The sequence below is a fragment of the Plectropomus leopardus genome, chromosome 13, assembly GCF_008729295.1.
Source record: "Plectropomus leopardus isolate mb chromosome 13, YSFRI_Pleo_2.0, whole genome shotgun sequence".
NCBI classification, from domain to species: Eukaryota; Metazoa; Chordata; class Actinopteri; order Perciformes; family Serranidae; genus Plectropomus; species Plectropomus leopardus.
This window is the reverse complement of record NC_056475.1, coordinates 1,430,917-1,454,824: the sequence shown is the minus strand read 5'-3', so window position 1 is coordinate 1,454,824 and position 23,908 is coordinate 1,430,917. Positions and strand designations below refer to the sequence as shown.

Genomic DNA, 23,908 nt, shown 5'->3' with positions numbered 1-23,908 from the left:
GCCAGCAGAGAGCACAGGTGTGTCAGCATCCAGACTGTAGGGAGGGACATGAGGAGACGGAGGACAGGAAAGAGGAAGGGGTCTCTGACCTTTCGGTTGCCTGCTCTGCGCTGGTTTGGACGAGAGCTCAGCCTGCGCCCCCCACGACGGACCGGCCTCGGCTGGAGGGATCTGGCCGGGCTCCTGCTCCACATACAGAAAAAGAAAAAAACAAAACACAATCACCACTGAGGAGGAGCAATATTCAGTAATCTTCATCTCACGGTTGTTTTGGTAGAAACTTTTCTAATGCAGCGATACTCAACTTACAGCGAGGGCCAAATCTGGCCCCGGATGGGGTTCAGGGTGGCCCCCTGACTATTGTTAAAGTCACATTAAAAATAACGTGACTCATACTGGGAATTGTTTTTGTACTTTTAGTGTACACAGAGTGCACAAAACAGCTTCAAAGACCTTCAAAGACCTGCCAAGACCCTGATGTCCTAAAATCCTAGAAATGTCCAATAATCCAGAAAAAGTTCTTGAAAGCTAAAAACGTAATATAATGCCAGAAATGTCTTAAAATCACGGAAAAGTCCTAAAATCCTAGATACATCCTCAAATCAGAGACATGTCCTAAATTCTCAGAAGTGTCCTAAAATCACAGAAACGCTGTAAAATCTTTGAAATGTCCTAGAAGTTGTAGAAACTACCTTAAAATCAAAGAAATGTCCTGAAATCCTAGAAACATCCTCAAATTGAAGAAACATCCCAAAATACTAGAAATGTTCTAAAATGAGAGAAAGGTCCTAAAATCTTGGAAACGTGCCTAAATCCTAGAAACTAAGGTCCTTGAATCTGAGAAACTTTCTAAAATACCAGAAACATCCTGAAACCCCAGAAATAACCTAAAATTTGAAGACAATCCCAGAAATGTCCTAAAATCAAAGGCAAAAGTGGCCCCAGTCAAAGCCAGCTGAGTATCTCTGCTGCTGTTTCAGCGTAAACGTGCTCTTTCTTTGCACCGTTGTGTTTGTCTAAAGGATCCGCGGTGAGCTGAAGCAGGACGAGTCAGCGCTGACGAGTTAAAGACTCGAGTTAAAGACTCGAGCCGAGTGGTTTCTGAGCTGCAGAGAGCGTGAGTGCGACAGGAAGTGCAGTCAGACAGAGGGAGGACGGAGTCAGCTGCTGCAGAATCTGATACAGATTACACGTCTGAGGCCGCTGGGTGATGATGAACTGGTTTAAACTACTTTCTAGCTGCGTCTTGGCAAATTAACAAACACCGTCCTGACGCTTAACGACTTTTCAAGCAATTTCACCGTCGCACGTCCAAATGTCAGACAAGGTTCATACACATTTTTACCAAAAGATTTCGATGAATGAATGAATGAAAGAAAAAAAATGCTTTTTCATCTTTAAAGATTTTTGGGTTCATTGCAAAGATAAAAAAATGCTTTTAAAAAAAAATCTGTAATTTTTAGAGAAAAAAAAAGACATTTTTACTTTAAATCTTCGTAGCGATTTTTAGAGATTCAGTTTTTTTCATTAAAATTTTTTGTTGTTTTTTTATTGAAAAATCTTTAAAAAGAAAAAAATTTCTTTTTAAAGAAAAACTTTTTTGTCATAGAAAATTTTTCTTCTTTTCTTTTCTTTTTTCTTTTCTTTTTGTTGATTTTTAAGCAAATTAATTTCTTTAAAAAACACCAAAAAATGACACCATTTATCACAGCCAGAAACTGTAAAAACAGAAATCATCGTGGGGAGTTTTTTAAATTTCCGGACGTCGTTGAACATTTCATGTGTTATTATTACAGTCTTGTGAAACGCAATTCCACGACAAACTGCGGTAAAACTCGAATGATTTGTCTGCCTCAGTGAAATGAAAAGCACCTGATGTGAGGTCAGAATAACACACTGTCAATGAAGAATATTTTGTTTTTAAAACAGCAAATTATGCCACAAAGCGTCCTCCCTCTGTCCACTGCGGGGACGATGATGATGGACAATGTTGTGGTTGACTAAGCGGAGGAGGAGGAAGAGGAGGAGGAGGAGGAGTTAATATCCACTAAAGGGGTCAGAGGTTAGATCCACACAGCGACGGGGAGGGGGAGGGGTGACACACAGGTTGCAGTCGGCCTGCTGCGGCGTTTACCGGCGGGTCGGCCTTCAGCGCTCGGCGGTGATGAGGTCTGCTGTGCTCCACCTGCGCCGCCTCCACCCACCACTCAGAGCTCATCTGCTCCACCACCACCTCCCCCCCGGCGTACTCCGCCGGCTCCTCGTTGTCGTCCGTGCCGTACTCCACGTCGATCTCTAACCCGCGACTGATCGGTGACCTCACCGTGCGCACCGTTTTGCTGACTGGGTAGGGTCTTGGCGGGGTAAGACCATAGCCGGGGTTGGCTGCCGCGGCGACAGCCATCTGACTCCTGAGCATGGCCTCCCTCCTAAGGCGGTCCCCTAGCCCTCTGAGCAGCGCTTTGCTGGTGGGGGTCAGCTGGGGGGGACAGCGGGCCGAGGGCCGCCTGCCGCCGGGACCCCCGTACGAACACATGTCCGCCTCCTCGGGGTAACTGATGGTGTCCACCGTGTCTGCGTAGTGCACCCTGTGCTGCGTCTTCGGCCTGACCTGCGAGGGTCCGTGCCTGAGAAAAGGCTCTTTGGTTAGAGGTCTGTTGAAGTGGTGATGGTGGGGGGGGACGTGCGGGTGATGCTGGGAGGGATGGTGGAGGCGTTCCGCGTCTCTGTGGCGGAGGAGGCCGGGCCGGGGCCGACCGCGGTGGGTTAACGGCTCCTCCTGGCTGCTGTCCTCCTCCTCCGTCACCTCGGGGATGCTGAACAGCTGCGTGTTTTGGGGAAGCTGAGGAGGCAACTTTAGGATCCTCTCGAGGACCTCCTCGTCACTGTCGGGGGTCTCCAACTTGCGTGACTACACGGCCACACGAGCGAGAACGTGCAGTGAGGGTGTGATGGGACATCGATCAGAGAAAATAAAGGAAGTGCGGACAAAACAAAGAGCCATGCAAAAAAAAAGAAAAAAGAAAGAGGAAGAAATCAATCGAGCACCAACAAAAATGAAACAGAAGAAACACAGAGAGACGACTTCACAGGACAAACTGAAAGAAAAAAAAACCTCTTTAAAAAAATGTGGCTAGTATTAAAGAAAAAAATGTTTTCTGTCTTAAAAGATTTTTTGGTTCATTTCAAAAATAAAATGTTCCCTTTTTTTCGAACATAAAAATCAACAATTTTTTTTTTCCTTGAAATCTTTTTAGGGAATTTAGAGCTAAAAAGTTGGCGATTTTTACTGAAAAATCTCTGCAATTTTTTTTTCAATTTTTGGTGATTTTTAAGCAAATAGATCTCTTTAAAAAACACCAAAAAATACGCCATTTATCATAGCCAGAAACAGTAAAAACAGAAATTATCGTGGGATCAATCAAGCACCAACAAAAACAAAACACAGAGAGACGACTTAACGCGACAAACTGGAAAGAAGGACATTTCACTGGCATCTGAAGGTGTTTTCTTTACCCTGTTAGCTGCGACCGTGTAGCCTCTGGCCTGTGCTTCTCCGAGGTGGTCGGAGTAAAGGTCCTCCTCCTCCTCCTCCAGGATGTCGGACAGATCTGAGCGGCTGTTGTCTGCGTGATAATCACTGGGAGGCTCCACCAGCCCTCCTCTGTAACTCTGCAAGAAAATGGCATCAACATCATGAAACTGCTGACTTTCAGGCTCATTTATAGGTTCATACTTGTGTTTTGGGTTCCTACTGGAACAGAGATACTCATCTTGTAGCCCTCGCGTCAAATCTGGCCCCGATAAGGTGCTGGGAATTTTGTACTTTTAGTGTCCATAAGGTGACAGAGTGCATTAAACAGCATCAAAATAGAGCTTGTTTATCAAAAAAAGTGCCAGTGGAGGATCCCTCACACCCCCAACAGAGGTCCTCCATAAGGTCCCAATGTCCTAAAATCCCAATCCTTAAAAACGTCCTAAAATTCTAGAACAATCCTAAGATTCTTGATTCTTGTCCTAAATTCCTATAAATATCTTCGAATCCTAGAAATTCCCAGTCTTATAAATTTACTACAATCCTAGATATCTCCTAAAATCCTAGAAATGTCCTAAAATCTGAGAAATGTCCCCCAAATCATGAAACGTTCTTAAATCCTTGAACCATCATAAAGTTTACGATATGTCCTAAAATCCTAGAAACGTCCTAAATTCCTATAAGTATCTTGGAATCCTAGAAACGTCTCAAAGTCAGAAAAACGTCCTAAAATCCTAGAAAAGTCCTAAAATCCGAAAAACATCCCGAAATTCTTGAAATGTGCTGAAATCCTTAATATATCTTAAAATCCCACAAACATCCTAAAATCTAAGAAAAGTCCTAAAATCCTAAAACCATCCTACAATTCTTGAAATGTCCTAAAATCCAAAAAAATGTCCTAAAATCGTAGAAATGCCCTTGAGTCTTAGAAACATCCTAAAATCCTGGGAACTTGCGTTGATAGATTAAATGATTAGAAGCTGAGAGATTTGGGGTCCGCTCAGAGAGCTTTTCGGGTCTGACCTGCTGCTTCCCGCAGAACACCGGGTCCTGGTCCTGTCTCAAGAACTCCTCGATGGACACCAGCCGCGTGTTCTCCAGCTCCTCCTCTGCCTCGGACTCCAGCGGGGAGGTGCTGGGGGGTCGGTGCAGGTTCGTGTCCTGAGGGTTGAGGAAGTCCGTGATGGGGGCTTTGGGCGGGGTGGGGATGCGCTCGGGGGTCCCGAGCTTGGCACTGGAGTCCTCGATGAACTCTGTGAGAGACGGGAAAGGACGGATCGTCCCGGGACTGTCTGTGTCTCTGCGCTGCTCCAACACTGCTGCTGATACTGGTGACACTGGTACCAGTGCTGGTGCTGCTACTGGAGACTGCTGAGGTGCTGAGGTCGGCAGAGAGGTCACACTCACCTGAAGAGGAGAATATTTTATTAACCCTTTGAAACTTTTTATTTTCAAGAACATGGGAAGAAGACAACGAGGCTCCAAAAATGAGCAAGAAATCAGTAAAACGTTTTGAGAAAACTTCAAAACCCAAATTATCCCTTCAACAAGAAATGGGCCAAAAAATAGCAAGAAATTATTAAAAAGGAAAATCCATGAAAATAACCTGATAAAATAAGCACACAAAAAATAAGGAAAAAACAAAACGAGAAAAATGACCTGGTTTTTTTTCTTCTGTTACATACTTTTTAAATATATAAACAAGATACTTACGATTACATTTATATCTTTTTCTATTTTTTCTGTAACCTTATAACCCTAATATATAATTATAACAATTATGAATATAGTTTTCCAGGAATTTCTCCTATTTTTTTTGGTAACATAACATTTGCATTTTTACATGCAAATGTTTATCATGTGCACTGTCCCTGTTCTTAAAAAAATAAATAAAAAAGAAAATAAGATTAAATGTGTTTTAAGACTTTTTTTATGGTTGGGGGAACCTCTGTCCAACTGCTGACCGCCTTGATAAGTGGCTCAAATCAGCAGCCAAACTACAAATATTAACTTAAAAATGACAAAAGTAATAAATAATATCAATGATTACTTATCAAATACATTATTTTATGTCTGTTTCTAGTGTTATATGTGATTGTTTCCATTATTGTTGCTGTGCGTTTCTCCTCTCTTTCTCTCCCTCTCTTTGCAAAACATCATTCTGTCATCTATCTTAATTTAACTGTTTTTTTCCGGCATCTGTATCTCGTCTGTCCGTCCTGAAGAGCGATCCCTCCTCAGTCGCTCTTCCTGAGGTTTCTACCATTTTTCCCCTCAGTTACAGGGTTTTTTTGGGGAGTTTTTCTTTAGTCTATGTGAGGGTCTAAGGACGTCTGCTGTGAAGCCCTCTGAGACAAACTGTGATTTGTGATGATGGACTTTCTAAATAAAACTGACTTGACTAAGACCAGCATGCACCTGTCCCTTCACTCTGTGCGGTTTCTTCGCCTCACGTCTCTCCCTCAAAGTTTGGTGTCCTCTGACGTAGAAAAACAAAGAGTCTGAAAACGGCAGGAGGACAGAGGAGTGAGGCTCACCACTGGAGTGATGGTGGAGGCGACCGGTAACGTGGCCTCACACACAGCCAAGGCAGCAGCAGAGGCGGGGCTGGCCCAGGCCTTCACGTACGAAGCAGGTACGAGGAGCGCGTCGGGGTGGAGGGCGTGGGGGGAGTTGGCAGCAGCCTCCGCTGTGAGGCCGGAGACGGTTGAGTCTGGCGGCAGAGCGCTGGGCAGCATGGAGACTTTGGCAGCAGAGTTCCCGTAGGACGGCGAGGAGGGCAGGTTACTGGCGCCCGCGGGGGGGCAGGGGAGGGCTGGCACAACTGGGGCGGCGACAGCCGGACCCGCCATGATGGCGGCCAGCTTGGAGGGCACATTGACTGGCAAAGAGTCGCAGGACTCCCCGTGGGCGGACATGGTGCGGACGGTGAGCTCCTGAGCTGCCAGCAGGGACTGCATCTGAGAGGGGCCCAGCAGGGCGCTGCCGGCTGTCGGGGAAGACACCTCCAGCACCTGGGAGACGAGACGAGGGGGACACGTCTTAAAACTCACAGGTAACAGCGAGACTTTGAAACACAGTCTGACGGGCCAAAAGCAACTTGTGGCCTTTTTTGGTCGCTAAACCGGCACGTCCAAGACAAAAAAGACCCGTTTCATTCTTTAAAACACCTGCAGACTCCCTGACCGAGCTGCCAAGCCCACAGCGTCTTGGCGGTCCGGTGCGATTTCAAAAATTATTTTTGGGCTTTTTGTCTTTATTGGAAATGACAATGTCATAGAAAACACAACTTCAAAAGCGTGTTTCTTTAAAAAAAAATTTTTTTCAATTTTTTTGTGATTATTAAAGAAAAAGATTTGGCAGTTTTTTCTTTAAATATTTTTTGGTGAACTCAAAAGACATTTTTATTTTCAATTTTGGGTCATTTTTAAAGGAAAAAAATGTGGTGATATTTTTTTTCTTAAATTGTTTTTTTTTGGTGATTTTTAGAGAAAAAAATCCTAATTTCTTCTTGATATTTTTTTGGTGATTTTTTTTCTTCAAATCTTTTCAGTGATTTTTAAAGAAGAAAAATGGCAATTTTTATCTTTAAATATTTTTGCCATGGTTTTTCAATTCTTGGTGATTTTTAAGCATTTTTTAATTAAAAAAATCACACCATTTATCACAGCCAGAAACTGTTAAAAATGACTGTCAAATATCTAACAGTCTTTCAACACATTTTGTTCTCATACAGGTTTATGAAAGAATATTCTATGATTTTTCCAAAACTTACAGGGTATTTTCGGGCCTGGAAAGGTTTTCTAAAACCTTGCAAAACTTGGAAACTGCGTTTTGCAAATCGCATGATTTTTTTTAGGTTTTTCATGTCCTTACGAACCCTGAATATCTCCTGTCAATCAGACCTTCGCAGACAGTGGCTGTAAGTGATGTGCAATTCATGGTGCTACAATCCGTTCTTTGCTCATTTCTCCCCGAATTTAAACTGACTGCAACGTTCTTGCCTTTTTCTTGTCGGCATAAAGCGTGTATCCGGTGACACGGACTCCGTTGGAGGTCCCGGCAGCATCTATAGTGACCGGCAGCCAGCTGACGAGGGCGATGCCCGGGGAGGGACCGTGCTCCAGCTGCACGTCCAGAGGAGCATCAGGGGGACCTGCAGGGGTGGAGAGCACCACACCACAGCCAGCGGCACGCCAAAAGATAAGAGAAATATTTTATATTAATATCCACTCATAGTGAAAATACAGTGCTGGGGAGGAGACATTATTTTCACAACGGGGACATGATTCTAAGGACAAAAGAAATGCTGTCTAACACTCTAAAGGGACAGAAATTTAAAAAACCATATACCTGAGCTCCCAGACTGTGGGCATGAAACTTAAGCAAATTTGAACGATCATTTAGAGAAACACAACAACACGAATCACAAAAAGCATCTTAAGATCTGTTCATGAAAAGCTAAGATATACGCCTCGTGGTTATGTGCCGCATCCACGTCCGCACAGACTCATATGAAGCCGTGACTGTCGGGTTAAACGTGGATTTTGCTGCAGTGAAGCTACAAATTATAAAACATGGACGCTGTTTTTGCAGAACGTTATGATGTCGCAATGAAGTTGACCTTTGACCTTCTGGATATAAATGTCAGACCTTCAATATTTTATCCTATTAGACATTTAAGTGAAATTTTGTAATAATTAGTGTCTTCCATGTTCATCCAATCCCTTAATTTTTGAGTCCCAGTGGATGTTTGTGCCAAATTTGAGGAAACTTCTTCAGATGTTGTGGTCATAAAAAAAACTAGACAGATGCAAGGTCACTGTGACCTTTGACCTTTGAACACCAAAATCCAATGAATTCATCCTTGAGTCCAAGTGGACATTTGTCCTAAATTTGAAGAAATTCGGTTTCTTTTCGAAAACAACAGCTATTGCTGGCGAGGAGGCATAAAAAGCTGACTTTTTGTTTAATTTATGTCGACTCCTATGATTTTCCTATGTTTGGATAATACATTATATTTGATATTTATATTACGTGCATCTCCGTTACCAAACAGAGTTAGCTGTTTCTGCGGCGCAGAGATACTCGACTTATTTTGCTTGGGGGCCACTTATGCAAAATGTCAGGAGGTCAGGGGCCAATCGCAGAAGCCCCATCCGTTTCTTGGATTTCAGGACATTTCTAAGATTTTTTTTGACATTTCTAGGATCTTGGGGACATTTATTGGATTTTAGGACATCTCGAGGTCTTTAGGATCTTCCTAAGCTTTTTGGACATTTTTGGACCTGGGGACTTTTCCAGGATTTTGGGAGATTTAGGATGTTTCTAAAGTTTTAAGATGTTTTAGGACATTTTTTGGATTTTGGCACGTTGCTAGGGTTTTTATTTATTTATTTTTACCTTTTAGGATTCTAAGACATTTCTAGGATTTCAGGATGTTTCTGGAGCTTTAGGACATTTTAGACTTATAGGATATTTCTAGGATTTTAGGGCATTAGGGTCTTATCTAGGACCTCTGTCGGGGGTGTGGGGGATTCTTTGCTAGCACTTTTTTAAATAAACAAGCTCTATTTTGATGCTGTTTTATGCTCTCTGACACCTTATTTATACTAAAAGTACAAAAATAATCCTCAGTGTGAATCTCCTTCTTCTTTTTGTGAATTAGAAAATGGTCGGGGGGTCAGATTTGGCCTGCAGGCTGTGAGTTGAGGATCACTGCTGCACAGCTCTAAGACTTTTAAACCCTTCTGGATCATCAGAGTCAGACCTAAATGTTCTGTATTTCTGTCAAACTTGAATTTACTTTCAAATGGAGAAAATGAGTTTCATGATTCACAGACTGTGTCGTTGCAGTTCGACATCGTGTGACATAAAACACCAGATCCTGACCTGCCATCAGCGTGCTGAAGGTGATGGTGGCGCTCCTGTGTTCCCGCCGCTCCACAGGTAACTCCCACGGCGTGCGGTGCGGCCGTGCCTCCACCTTGACGGAGTACTGCAGGCTGGGCAGGAGGTTATTGAGGCACAGCGAGCAGCAGCCAGCCTTCACCAGCTCACACTCCTCCTCGTTCAAGGACACAACGTGCACATAGTTACTGTTGCTGGGCAGCCAGGTCAGGTTGGCAGAGGTGGCGGTGATCTTCTCCACGCGCAGCTGCGTGGGCGCCACGGAAACGTCCCGACCGACCAGCATGCTGCAGCGCAGCTGGTCCGAGGGGCCCTTCTCCGTCAGGCTTTGCACCGACACGCGGTAGGCCTTGAGGTTTACGTCCAGCCGCTCCAGCACCGCTTTGGTCTGGGCGCCGAAGGGCACGTTGAGCCGCAGCTCCTGGTCCACAAACACATTGTAGCTCCACACGTTGCCCCACCCCGCCGGCACCAGCGGAGGGTCCCAGCCGATGATGATGCTCTTGGCGAGCTGCTTGATGAGGGTGAGCTTACGTGGGTAAGGCACAATGTCCACTCCCACCTCCTCCAAATCCAAGTCCAGGCCGTTGGTGAGGGGGGCTGGGACAGCCAAGGCCGATGCTGAATCTGAGGGGGCTGAGGCGGGGCCGGAGGCGGCGGACGCCTCGGTCCGGTCCGAGGCGCCGACGCCCGCGTGGAGGTGATGCTGGTGGCTGGCACTGTGCAGGCTGCTGTCGAGCAGGGAGTTATGGGACATGTCCGCCGTCTCTGGGTGGTGAGTGCTCATGACATCGTCGTCCGATACGCGTTCCACAAAGTTAGAGGGGACCAGCCCTCTGCGCCCGTCCATCAGCTCACCTGGAGGGAGGCACATTAACCCTTTAACACCCGGAGCAGCATCCGCTTTCTTGTGCTCGTTCAGACGCCTTTCAAAAGCATTTAAACCTTTGAAACCGGAGAAAATTGATTTGATTTCTTTCGAGAACTGAGGGAAAAACATAATGAGCCAGTTTGCATAAAATATTCTGCAAAATGCAAAAAAAAAAAAAATGGCAAGGAAATGATCAGAAAATTATCTGTGTGGATTTTGGATATCATATTTAAAAAAAGCGGGACATTTTCCAGAAAACTATCATTATAATTTTTATATTTTTATGTTTAAAATTATGTTACAGAATAAAATGATCTTTTTTAGCACTTTCTTAAAGTCACTTTGATTTTATTTTCCTTTTTTTGCATGAAAAACATGATGGGCAACTTGGCACAAATGTCCAACAAACTGCAAATTAGCTGAGGGTGGAAGTTTATGAGCTATTACAAAAAAAACAAAAAAACAAACGGGTAAAAATGCAAAGAAAACTAAATTCATAGTTCTTATAGTAACATATTCAAAATTATGTCACAGAAGCAAATAAATCAAAAAGAGGAAACTATAATTCTAATTATCGTAAATACATATTTTTTAAGTTATGTAATTATGTAAAAAGTTATCTTCTTGGACCCTTTTTAAGTTTTTGCTCTGTTTTGAGCCATTTCGACTTCAGGTGCTCATCGCCCTTCTACCATGTTTTTTCTCAGTTTGCTCAGGTATCAAAGGTTTAAACACTAAATACCAAGTCACGACAGACAATGAGACATTTATGCTGCAGGTTTACCTTCATAGAAGCCGTCATCGTCCATGTCTCCGTACACGTAGATGTATTCTCCGGCAGTGAGAGGAAGCTCCACTTCAGGGTTGTCATTGGGGCCGTCGTACGGATTATAGCTGGAAAAAATAAAATTACCATGAAGTTATTTTATTGAAACATACATTAAAGTGTAAATTTGGTATTTTTTTAAACTGGATGCTATTTTCCCATGTTTTTATTTATTTATTTATTATTTCTGTTTTGGTCCATTTCTGAGTGAGATGAAACAGGCTGTCTGAGTGTTTGCTGCAGGCACTGACGGGCTCAGATTGCAAGTGTCTGAAAACGTTATGGAAAGGATCCCTACAGAGAAAGACCTTTTTGTTTAGGAGAAAAAGTTTTTTGTTTAACCAGAATCAGACCTGAAACTGCAATTTGCCAAACCCAAACTCCAATTAAATAATCAGTAATTTTAGCATGTAAAGAGCCAGCATATTTTCACATCTAACTGGCTGGGTGGGGTTTTTTTCGAAGTAATTTTATTTTTTGTTTGTTAATTTAATTTAAATTAATTTTTTAAATCACTTTTTTTCATTGTATATATTTTTATTTCTATTATTTTTTTTATTATCATCTATTTTTGCCTTTATTTTAAGTGTTTGTGTTTTTATATTTTTATTTATTAGTTTCATTTTTATTCTATTTTTAATTTTATTTTTTGCCAGTTTGTAGGTGTATGTCTTGTACATTTTAACTTTTTTATTTTTATTTTTTTAAACTACAGTTTTTAGGTAATTTCTTCTTAAGCTGCTCATCGTCTTTTTGCTTTCTTCCCCTTTTTTGTAAGAATTCAAGCCAATCTGCTCAGGTTTCAAAGGGGTTAACAAAAAGGTCTTTCCAAAATGTTGTCTGGCACAAATAATCTGAGCCTGTCAGTGACAAAACAAACTCTTCTCGTGGACATAAATGGACGACGTGATTCAATTTCAGCCTGTTTGGCTGCTGCTGTCTGCAGCTCTCTCGCTCTGAACGGGACTCATTTCAGAACTTTTGTGTCCCACTGGACACAAAACATGAGAATTTAGGGTTGACACAGTGAGACAAACGTTGCTTCAGTGTTATACTCACCTGTATCTTGCAATGAAAACCTGAAGCTTTGCGGCTCCTCTGCTGACCGTGTACGGAGCCGGGGCCACGTCGATGTCCAGCTCCTCCACTTCACTGGCAGTGTCCACCTGACAGCACCCAAAACACAAGATCAGCTGCCGCACACTTAATTATCAGTTAATTATTAGTTATAGATAATTATTAGTTATCCTAAACCGCTTGAATTGTGTCCACAAACAACATTTTGATCCAAATCCTTGTTTACAAGGAGTATTTTTTTGTTTAGACTTTCTACCCTTATTTTATTGTTTTTATTTATTCAATTTACCTGCCCCCCCCACCCCACACACCTTCTTGTAAAATCTTACAAGAAACTGAAAATAAGCAAAAAACATCAGCAAGAAATTAGTAAAAGGTTAAAAGAAAATTATCTGAAAATAAGGAAACAAAAAAAACTTGCAAAAAAATAGTAAAAAGTTACAAATATATTTCTTGAAAATAACACAAAAACATATTAGAAAGAAATTAGTAAAATAAGCAAAACAAAAAAAAATAATTAGTGAAACGTTTCAAGAAAAATGTCCTAAGCAAAAAAAGCAAGAAATTATTAAAAGTTTTAAGAAAATTATCTGAAAATAAGCAACAACAACAAAAAAAAAAAAACACTTGCAAAAAAAAGTAAAAATATAATAACATATTACTTAAAAATAACACAAAAACACATGAGCAAGAAATTAGTAAAATAAGAAAAAAGAAAAAAGAAATTAGTGTTAAACATTTCAAGAAAAATGTCCTAAGCAAAAAAGAAATCGACAAGAAATTAGTAAAGGTTACAAAATAATTATCTAAAAGTAAGCAAAAAACATTAGCAAGACATAAGTAATAAGTTATAGACATGTATAAATTATATTTAGTAAACATATACTCTAATAACCTCCCAGCTCATTTTCAGGTCATTTGTCAACTTTTACAATTTTTTTTTGCAATTTTTCAAATTCTGCATGTTCCTCTATGAATGAGCGCAGATTAAATACTGTGCAGAATATTTTTTTATTTTATTTGGTGAATGAATTGACGCACCTTGGCACCTGCTGTTGACTTCCATTCATAGCGCTCCTACACATCACAATAAGAGGGTTTGTGTATTTATAGCTCCCTGGGAAAACCTTTTTAAGGATAATCACTTACAACTACTACAGTATAACCTTCATAATCCACACAGGCCGATGGATTATCTCACTAAATATGAGCTTTATTGAAACGTGTGCAGACGAGATGAAAAGACCACCGACCCGTCTGCACACACGGCGCGCCACAAAAATACTAAATATCTCCCGTCATGAATGAGCGGAGGGCGCTGGGGAATATTCAGCTGCGGCGTGACCTCGCGTGAGATGACGGGGAGGTCAAGGAGGGCTTTTTAATCCATTAAACCCACACAATCAATGTGATCGTGCGCGGCCGTCTTGGTAATCTTGGTGAGCAATCTGCCTGACGAAGTAGAAACAAAGAGCTGCAGGCAGGAGTCCTGCACCGTGACGTAACCCGAGTGAACATTAAGACTCCAGACCTGCAGCCGAGGATTAAAATTAACATCTAATGCACATCAAAACCAATTCATCTGCAAATTGACTTAATTTTTTTCCCAACAAACATAAAGAAGGTGATGATCAACTTAAGAAATGGAAAAAAACTGGAAAGGAAAAGAGAAAGGGGGTTCAAAAAAATGTATGTGCTTATTGCTTTCTTACTTTCATCCAATATCCAATCCAATATCAGCGCTTTGTTGACTTTGTGTTTGTGATATGTTTGTACTAAATGGTGAATACAGGGTTAAAAAAGGGAAAAAAGTCATAATATAGTATGAAAAAAGCTAGAAAAAAAGCAAAGCTGCAAATGAAAAAAAATGAAAAAAATGAAAAAACGAATACATAAATAAAATAATCTAAAAATAAGCAAAATTAAATACATAAATAAACAAGAAAAATAACCTGAACGCAGTGTTAAAAATTAAATTAAATTAAATAACAGATTTTTTTCGGTAACATAATTTTTATATATATATATATGTGATGCACGATAATGATTATTTCAACTGATACCGATAAACTGATAATTTCCAGCTTCTTGTGGCCAATAAGATACCGATAACCGATAACCGATAACCAATAACTGATAACTGATAATGGATAATTTCTTGTTTGTTTTTCCTTACGTGAGGGTATGAAAGGCTGAGATATGGTGAGTACAGATGATACAATTTTAATCAATTTCATTGTAAGATTTTTTGGGGGTTTTGTGCATCAACTTGACAAAAATAATACCGTGTTTGAGTTCTACACTACAGTAAAAACACTGATTGACGGAAAATCTGGTCATTGGCAGGGAAAGAGTTAAAAAAAGAAACCATCGCAACACGGGCAAAATCAAAGCTTGTTATTATTGCTTGTGGTTTTATTTATCGGCTAAAAATGTTATTATCGAAATTATCGATATGACGTCATAAGTCCCATTATCAGTCCGATAATCATTTCTATATATATATATATATATATATATATATATAATGAATGTCATACCAATAATTACGCTTATTAGGGATGCACAATAATAAATTATGTGTGTGTGTGTGTGTGTGTGTGTGTGTGTGTGTGTGTGTGTGTGTAGGCCTATAGTTCTTTTTTTGTTTGTTTAGGGTTTTTTTGTCTTTTTCCTACATTTTTGCGTTTAGCGTTAAGTTCAGGTTTAAACGTATGTGAAATAACGGCAGCTCAGGAAAAGCTGATGTCGATCCAGTTTTCCTTCTTTCAAGTCTGCAACACCATTTTAAGCATCTTTTTTGAGTCACTGAGCGAAAGTCTTTTAACTTTTTCTTTTTATCTGCTGGTTTAACAGGTTGAACGGCCTGAACAGACTCGTCTGCTAAAGATCATCAGAGTCCAGCAGAGAGACTTATGCTCCCTTTGGGAGAAATATGAAGCCCAGAAAGCAAAAGCAATTATCAGTCAATCTGAGCACGTCCTGTCACGCAAATTCACTTTAATGCCCTCAGGCCGGCGCCACAAAGCACCCTTTGTGAAAACAAATCTCTAAGTCCTTTATTCCTTCTGCTATCAGGCTGCTTAATGCGGACAGTATTCTTCCTAAATAACAGTTTTATTTTGTTACCACGAAGCTGGTTTATTATTGTCTGTTCGCCTTCACACGGCTGGCAAGCACATATATTTTATTATAAATGTATTTAAGAAATGTGTAATGCATCAGAAAGTCCCATTTAAAATTAAATTAAAGCAGCCCCCCAAACACCCGTCCCCATGGCAACGGTACTCCTTCATAGCAGTGCCCCCCACCTCTGGAAAGCATAAGCACAAGTTGGCCAGCCGACTCGACAGGGACTAGAAAACGTGTCTGCAGGTCGTGGCTAAATAAACTTAGTAATTGAAGTAAAGTGTTCCCTCTAAAGTGAGTGAAATGTGATGACGGTGTGATTTTCGGAGCCGTTACCTCGTGCGTTGGGCTCGACTTGTGCGGACTGAGGTGGGTGTCAGACTTGGGGGTGAGGTGTGCGGTCTCGGACTTGCTGGAGGTGGAGCCTGACTTGCTGACGCTGATGGTGGGCAGCTCCCGGTGCTTGGTGACGGGCGAGCGCTCCACCCTGGACAGCCCGGCGGCGTGGGGCGTGGCCCCGAGCCGCAGCGCGGCGGCCACATCTGACGGGACGGAGAGAGAGAGAGGAAGAGGATGACACGTAATCCAGCACTTTAACAGACAACACCCTGCCACTGGTTTAACTGGTGAATCCTCGGCGGCGAGGTGGGTGAGGTCACTGGTTGACATGCAGGACGCTCAAGGTTGAACGCGGCTGATTAAACAGCGGAGGGAAAAATCCCGCGTCCATCTGTCTGAGGTCAGAGGTCACACGACCTTGTGTCACAGCAGCGCTGTTAAGGGGCTTAACTGGTTCATTTCTCACCTGAGCCCAGGAGCACTGACCCTCCTGAGGCCGGCGAGCGCCAGAGAAGCTCGCTCGCAGTGCTGAGCTGTGACGGTGCGGGTGAGATGGCGGTTACAACATGCCGTGCTTTTTTCGTGACCAACACATATCATGAGTGAGACGGAGAAAGTACCGAGCGGGTCATTACCCTCGGGGCAGGAGAGAGGGTCACCTCCCTCGAGACTCCAGAAGGCTATCTCACCCAGGGACACCATATCCCATGAGCCACCTGTGCAGTCTAAAACACATGAACAGTGCAGGAGAGACAGAGGTTGGACACAAACAGAAGATTCGGACCAGATCGCACTGTTGTTACATTTTAAAGGATATTTTTCTTTTTTTTTTTTCCCAAGTTTTTGTGTCAGAGTGACTGATGGGAACATTTTTTAAAAACTGGTCCAGTATGGAGTAAAAGCGCCGCAGCAAGCTTTAAAAAAAGGCTGCAACATAACGGGTTGACATCGCCAATTTACATATTTGTTTTCGTTTTTCTATGACTTTTAAATGTGTGCTTTTATTTTATTTTTTTCAGTTTTTTTTAATACTAATCATTTTATCTCGTAGCTCTTTGAGATTTGCTTTCAAATGTAAAGTGCATTATAAATAAAATCTATTATTATTATATTGTTGTTGCTGAAAGGCTCAGATCCTTATGTGTCTGGCAACATTATAAAAAGGATCAGAGATGGACATTTTTGTTAACTGCTTGAAATCTGAGCAAATTAGTGTGATTTCTTACAAAAACTGGGGAAAGCAGCAATGAACAACTTAAGAAGAAATGACCTAAAAATTGTAAAAATAAATAAATAAAATAAAAAGTGAAAAGATACAAGAAGCGCATCAATTAAAATAAGCAAAAATAAAATTAATAAAAAAAAAAAAAAAAATACAAAGAACAAAAAAAAAAAATCAAACAAATAAGGAAATGACCTGGAAAAATATACTTTTTAGAAATACAATTCTATAAAAATATTTCTCTCTATTCAATTAAATTTTATTATTAAAGCCAATTATCACAAATCACAATAATCGACCGACCTGCTGGTGGAAACACCATCAGGCTGAGCCCAGACGTCCTACAGAGGAAGCTCAAAAAGCCCTCATGAGGTGCTGGTTACGTCCTGAACCTCCCACAATGCAGCAGAGTGATACGGTAAATCATATTTCTGTTATGGAAGAGATGACTTTCTCTCTTCGCCTGCAGAAAAGTGTGTTGAATGGGCTCTGGGCCGAGCGGATGAAATATGTAAGTCCTTTGGATTTTGCGGCGGAATTGGATAAATGACCCCATTATGTTGTTTTATTCGGACATTTATTCTACTTTCCTCTCGAGTCGCCTCCTGAAATATTTCACAGAGCTTTTTGCTTGAATTTTGGAAAAATCTGAACAACAGAGGAAATTAAACTGTGTCTGTCTTGATGCATGTTTTGTACTATAAACTACTGTCAAAAAACAGAGAATGTAAAAATAAATCAATAAATCAATAATAATAATAATGATAAATAAATACATGAATAAAGTAACTTCATGAGATGAGGAAACCATCCTGAGCAACAGATACCTCTGTCTCTGTGCAAGTCAGGACCTCGTGTGGCGTGGCGTCATGTCATGTCATGTGGTGTGGCGTGGTCTCATGTTGTTAGGAGTGGTATCATGTCATGTGGTGTGGTATTGTGCAGTGTTGTGTGGTGTTGTGGCGTGGCGTGGCGTGGCGTGGCGTGGCGGTGAGGCTCACCTCGCTCTGTAGTCAGGCCCACCCCGTTGGTCAGAACAGAGAGGCCGGGGTTGGTGAGGAGGAGGCCGGAGCCGCCCATGTCCACCTTGGAGGCCTGCAGTCGAAACTTCTCCAGCTCCTGGGACAACAAGCCAAACTGTTCGCTCTGGCTGCGACATTTGTCCTCCAGCTCTCGTACCTTCGACTGCACGCGCGGTGGGACGGACGGACAAAACAGCGGGACAGTAAAAACACAGTTTTTACACAAAAGACTAAATATACAAAAACAAAGAGTTCAGATTTGCCTAACAGGCTTACATTACAGATTACAGTCTTAATTTAAAGTTTTACTCGTTGTTTTTATTTTATCCCTGCTGTTTATTTTCATTTTTATTTTTATATTTTATTCTATAGACTTTTAACTCTCAGTACGCTTTAATATTACACACGTTATCTCACTATTACACACGACATTACACCCGTATCGCTCTGCACACACAATGAGCTTTTCAAAATCAAGCTTTAAAAGATATTATACATTAATATTATTTTCTACTTTCATTGAAGTTTTTTTTAATTTTATTTTTTACAAACATTAGTCCTAATAAAAATATCAAATACACAATAATTTTCCGAATTTTAACCCTTTCAATGCTAGGTTTTTGTCAAGATGCAACTATGTTTTTAGATGAAAAAAACCCATAAAAAATCTATTATTTTCAATATACTACATGCAAAGCAAATTTCTTTTTTGTTGATCACAGCCTGGGATGATGTCAGTGATTTGCAGCAATGCTGATTATGACCTAGATATGCTTCGTGGAAACAGACAGATACATACAAGATCAGACAATATGGCAAATATACAGTAAAAAACATACAGTATATACAGTATATTATAAAATAAAGTACTGTGACATAAAGTTAGACTTCTGCAGGTCAGACAACATTTGTTAGAGATTTGATATCAGCGTCACACACAGACAGGATCACAGGTCGAGTGGAAAGAGAAAAGGCGGGAAATAAAGGCGGGTGGTTTTCTAGTAAGATGGGAAAAGTAGTGTGACACTTGTTTATTTTGTGCTTCTATTTAGATTCACTTTAACACTTTGAAACTTGAGCCAGTTGGTTTGATTTCTTAAACAAACACTGGGGGAAAAGGCAATGACCAATTTGCCAAAAAATGTCTCAAAAAAATTAGAGAAATTAGTAAAAGGTGTAAACAAAAAAAGCAAAACATTTGTTTTTACAAAAGAAGGGAGGATTACTGGAAAAAAAAAATCAAAAAATAAATATCTAAATATATAAATAAAAAGGGAAAACATGTTAAGAAAATGTTACCTATTATTAATATTATATATTTAAAATTATTTTACAGAACAAAAATATATTCATGTATATATATTTTTTAAATTTTCATCACTTTTTCCAGGTCATTTTCTTGCTTGTTTTTGTATTTTCTTTCTTTTTTTTTCTTATTTTCAGGTGATTTTTGTTAATTTCTTGTAAAGTTTTGAGTCCTGTCTTGTTAAGTTGCTGCTTTTGAGAGAAATCAAACCTTTTTTTAAGGTTTCGAAGGGTTAACAAAGCCACCAGACAGCAGGCTGTTGTGTCAAAACGCTGCAGAGGTTTCTCTCAGAGTTTCTATACGTGGCCGATTTCACTTCAGGTTGCGGTGGGAGTTTCCTGGCAGGCGGATCTGACAGAAGCTTTTGCACGAAACTGTCTCAGCAACATTTCCTGTCAGCTCTCACCTACGCAGAGCCGAGTCTGCAGTGACCCAAGTGCTAAAACGCTGAGAGAAATGACTTAAAATCCTAAAATGAATCGTTGATTACAAACAGCGATCAGTGCTGCGTTGGGTAGAAACACAGAGAGTCTACCTCCACATAATCAGATTAAATAAACACGATAAGTGAGCTCGCTGCAGCTGGGAGCAATAACTGTTCCTCGTCTGAATGACCTGATTTCACACACACTTTGGTAACCTAAAAACGCATCAAATGTGCCTCTGTGGCCACATGAAGCTTTTATGGAAGACTAATTACTGCACGACTGATGCTCCTGCTGTCACTGAAACCCGGCACTGTACCTTTCTGCAAACCATGAACACATTTGTACATTTTATACATATCAAAGTTATGAGCTGACTTTGTCATCTGGAGGTGGAGGGGATGTTAGATGTTGATATACCGAAATGAGACGGATACCATCTGCAGACCGCTGTTCAAGACCGACAAACAACAAAACCAGCTGTGATTCAGCAACTCATTGCTGCCCTTAAGGCACCAAACGTGGGGGTTTTTATACCGCTGCTGCTTTTCCAACGCCTTTTAAGGCAATAATCAAAGGCCAGAAGGCTGCCTATTTGCACACCACTTTTAAAATTAAAAAAGTACAAAGCCAGTTGAGATTTGGCAGGTCATTACTTCTTCCTCAGGCAGCAAACACAAGCGCTTTTTAAGCAGCTGCAGTTCAGGCACCAAATGTGGATGTTTTTTAGCGACCTGTCCCTGTTTCTCCTGTTGTTTAAAGGCACCAAATATGTTTTTTTTAGTGACCTGTTGCTATGTTTCAATCAGTATTTCAGGCATCAAATGAAGGTGTTTTTAAGGGACCTGTGTCTTTTTTTTCCTGTGGCTTTTAAGGCACCAAACATGGGTGTTTTTCAGGATTGCTGTGCTTCAAACGGCACTTCAGACACCAAATGTGTGTTGTTTTTTTTTTTGATGACACATTACTGTGTTTCTATCAGGATTTTAGGAATGAAATGAGGGTGATTTTAAGGGACCTGTGTCATTTTTTTCTTAAAACTTTTAAAGTTCAAAACACGCATGTTTTTAATGACCCATTGCTGTGTTTCCCGTTGCCGTTTAGGCACCAAACGTGGGTATTTTTTAGCGACTTGTCCCCATTTTTCCTGTTGTTTTAAGGCACCAAACATTGGTGTTTTTGGTGACATGCTGCTGTGTTTCTATCAGGATTTTAGGAATGAAATGAATGTGTTTTTAAAGAACTTAAGGCCCAAATGATTTTAAAAGCAGCAAATGCAGGTGTTTTTCAGGGACCCGTGTCTGTTTTCCTTTGTTGCTTTTAAGGCATCAAACGCTGGTATCTTTTAGCAACTTGTGGCTCTGTTTCTTGCAGCGTTTCAGCCGCCTGATGTGGGTGTCACGGTTACACCAGCAAGGACAGAATGACACAAGAAGAGACATTGCTGCTTTTTCCACCAGCAACTGTAACCCCCAAACAGGGTATTTTTGGCCAGAACAAACTTTTTTTTAAACATATACACACATTTCTTCAACATGTCCACTATATATGAGTGCAAAAGCAATCTGTGTATTTGTGGTTTGCAGAAACATAAAATGACAACATTGTTTACTGGAAATTAGGCTAATGTACAACATTGTTAATTTGAAGCATTTAAATAAAAATAATTGGGGTTGGTGGTTTTATCTACAGGGGCTAGGGGAGGCATCGTGGCAGGAAGGTAAATATTTTGGCGCAGGGGATTAAGCAGGCTAAAGGTTAACAGTACCTGCATGCAGTCCAGTGTACTCTGGTTAGCAAAGAGATAACACAAAGGAAAAAAACGGCAAAGGAAAGTCAACACATGCTTGTGAAACGATGAATCTGGGAAAGAGAAAATACATTAATCAAACAGAAACACAGCAGTCTGGAAAATCCCGTATCACCAGAATGTGTCTCTGCCCTCAGCAGCCAACTTCTGCCTTTTCAACCGACATAGATTTAAAACATCTGTTTTTATCAGACTGCAAAAGGCAGCGTGTCGACTTCAGCTGAGAGGGAAAGAGACTTTCTCCTGTGATGCTTCCGAGGTGAAACAGCGACAGAAAGTGACAGAAACAAAGCGAGAGGAAGGAAACAAGCAGTTTAAAGAAAACAAAAAAACAGGAGCAAACTATACTCTACCAGCTCCCTCTGCAACACAAGCTGAGTCAACTCCTAAAATAAAATACACACTTCATTTAGCAAAATGCACAATGTGAGAAAAGCAGACAACAACTGTGGAGGAGTTTTTGAGGTTTTGTTGGAGGGTCTTTTTTGCATCAGCAGCCAATCAGACAGATGGAGACTTTAACTGTCAGCGAGCGTCTGACTTCATTTTGAATTTTGCTCACTGAGAGCGAGCGTAAACGTCACAGCAGCAGAGAAGACATCTGTTCAAACGGTTTTTCAGACCCGTGAGTGCGACAGAAATGTGTGTTTTCTGCAGCAGCTTCTCCGCCAGGTGTTTGATAAGAACGAAGAGCTCATCGTGATGTTTGACCACGCTGCGTCAGGAGGACAAAACTAACACTGATACTCTTTTGGATTTGTGATTTTTTTAGGTGTCTAGATAATAAAACACTTGTGTGAAAACAGAGTTTTGATTTTTGTTTGGGAATCAGCCTAAATTCTTGTTGGTAATAAAAGCACTACATCAGTGATACTCAACTTACAGCCCGCAGGACAAATCTGGCCCCCAATAGGGTGCCAGGTGGACCCCCAACAATCTTCTAATTCACAATAAAAATGAAGTGATTCACACTGGGAACTGGTTTTGTAATTTTGGTATCCATAAGGTGCATAAAACAGCATCAAAATAAGAGCCTGTTTATAAAAAAAGTGGCAGAGGAGGACAGAGGCCTAGCTAAGCCCCTAATGCTCTAAATACTCTAGAAACGTCCTGGAATCTACAAATGACCTAAAATCCTAGAAATGTCCTAAAATCCTAGAAAGTCCAAAATCATAGAAACATAAAAAAATCTAAAAATCATCCTTAAATATGAGAATCGTGAAAACATCCTCAAGTCCTTGCAATGTCCTAAAATCCCAGTAACATTTTTAAATTTTTAAATCTCGTCTTAAAATCCTAGAAATGCCCTAAAATCATAGAGACATCCTAAAACTCAAGAAGTCCTAAAACCTAGAAACATTCTAAAATTCCAAAAATCCTCCTAAAAGCTGGCAATCATAGAAACATCCTTGAATCCTGGAAATGTCCTTAAATCCTAAATACCTCCTAAAAACCTAGAAACATTCTAAAATCTGAAAATCATCTTTAAATCTGGGAATCGTAGAAATATCCTCAAATCCTGAAAATGTTCTTAAATCCTGAATATGTCCTAAAATCCTAGAAATGCCTAAGATCCTAAAAATGACCTATAATCCTAAAAAGTCCTAAAGTCCTAGAAACGTCCTAAAATCCTGCTAACATGTGTGGGTCTGCGGCCCCAAAGCAGAGCCAGCTGAGCATCACTGCGGTACACGGTGGAGAAATCGTGTGTTTTTCTGCAGCACAGACTCACCTCCAGCATCTGAACCACTCCCTCATGCTCCCTCTTCGCGTATAACTGAGCCTGAGGATTAAAAAAAAAAAAAAAAAAGAAAGATATTAAAGTCACGATGCTCATAAAACTCACAACACAGCGAGCTCCCTTTGATGCTTCGTTGCCTCCTGCTGGACGTAATTAGGTTGAAAACAGCTCGGAGGTTTGATTTCAGCAGAAAGAGATACGAGTCTGAAAATAAGGGTTCTTACCCGCTGTAACCGTTTGATTTCATCCTGTTTGAACTTAAGGATAGCCAGTGCCTGCTCATGTTCCAATTCCAGCTGCTGCCTTCGCTCGGCGACCTCTCGCATATGCTGCACGGGGAAAAACAGAAATGTTTTAATCATGTTCTGGCCCTGAGTGAAACTGAGGATGATACAGCAGAGTATCTGAGTCCAGCGGTACCTTTAGGACCTGCTCTAGGTTCTCCAGTTTGGCACGGAGTCTCTGGTTCTCCTCGAGAACTGAATTGTGTTGAGCGGTCACTTCAGAGAGATCTTCCCTCAGCTCCTCATTCTCAGCCCGAGTCTGACAAACAAATGCCGGAGAGCAGAGTTTCCACGTTTTTACTCGTCATTTCTTCAGGTTTTATTGAGCAGCAGCTCTGTGAGACTGCAGAGCTGTACGCACGGTTCATACACAGTTTTACCAATAACTTTCCAGGACTTTTTCAAGACCAT

The 23,908-nt window shown here is 41.0% G+C and overlaps 1 protein-coding gene across 1 annotated transcript in view; it reads right to left on the bottom strand.

The window, feature by feature from the left end:
• Positions 1-23,908, bottom strand: part of LOC121952416 (peripheral-type benzodiazepine receptor-associated protein 1) — a 96,166-nt gene that overhangs the window by 11,163 nt on the left and 61,095 nt on the right. The window contains 14 exon segments of the mRNA XM_042499085.1: positions 90-183; positions 2,105-2,911; positions 3,517-3,672; positions 4,559-4,942; positions 6,073-6,549; positions 7,540-7,691; positions 9,428-10,303; positions 11,101-11,210; positions 12,202-12,308; positions 15,685-15,890; positions 17,911-18,094; positions 23,205-23,255; positions 23,438-23,542; positions 23,634-23,756. Of these exon segments, the coding sequence (XP_042355019.1) occupies positions 90-183; positions 2,105-2,911; positions 3,517-3,672; positions 4,559-4,942; positions 6,073-6,549; positions 7,540-7,691; positions 9,428-10,303; positions 11,101-11,210; positions 12,202-12,308; positions 15,685-15,890; positions 17,911-18,094; positions 23,205-23,255; positions 23,438-23,542; positions 23,634-23,756 (3,832 nt within the window).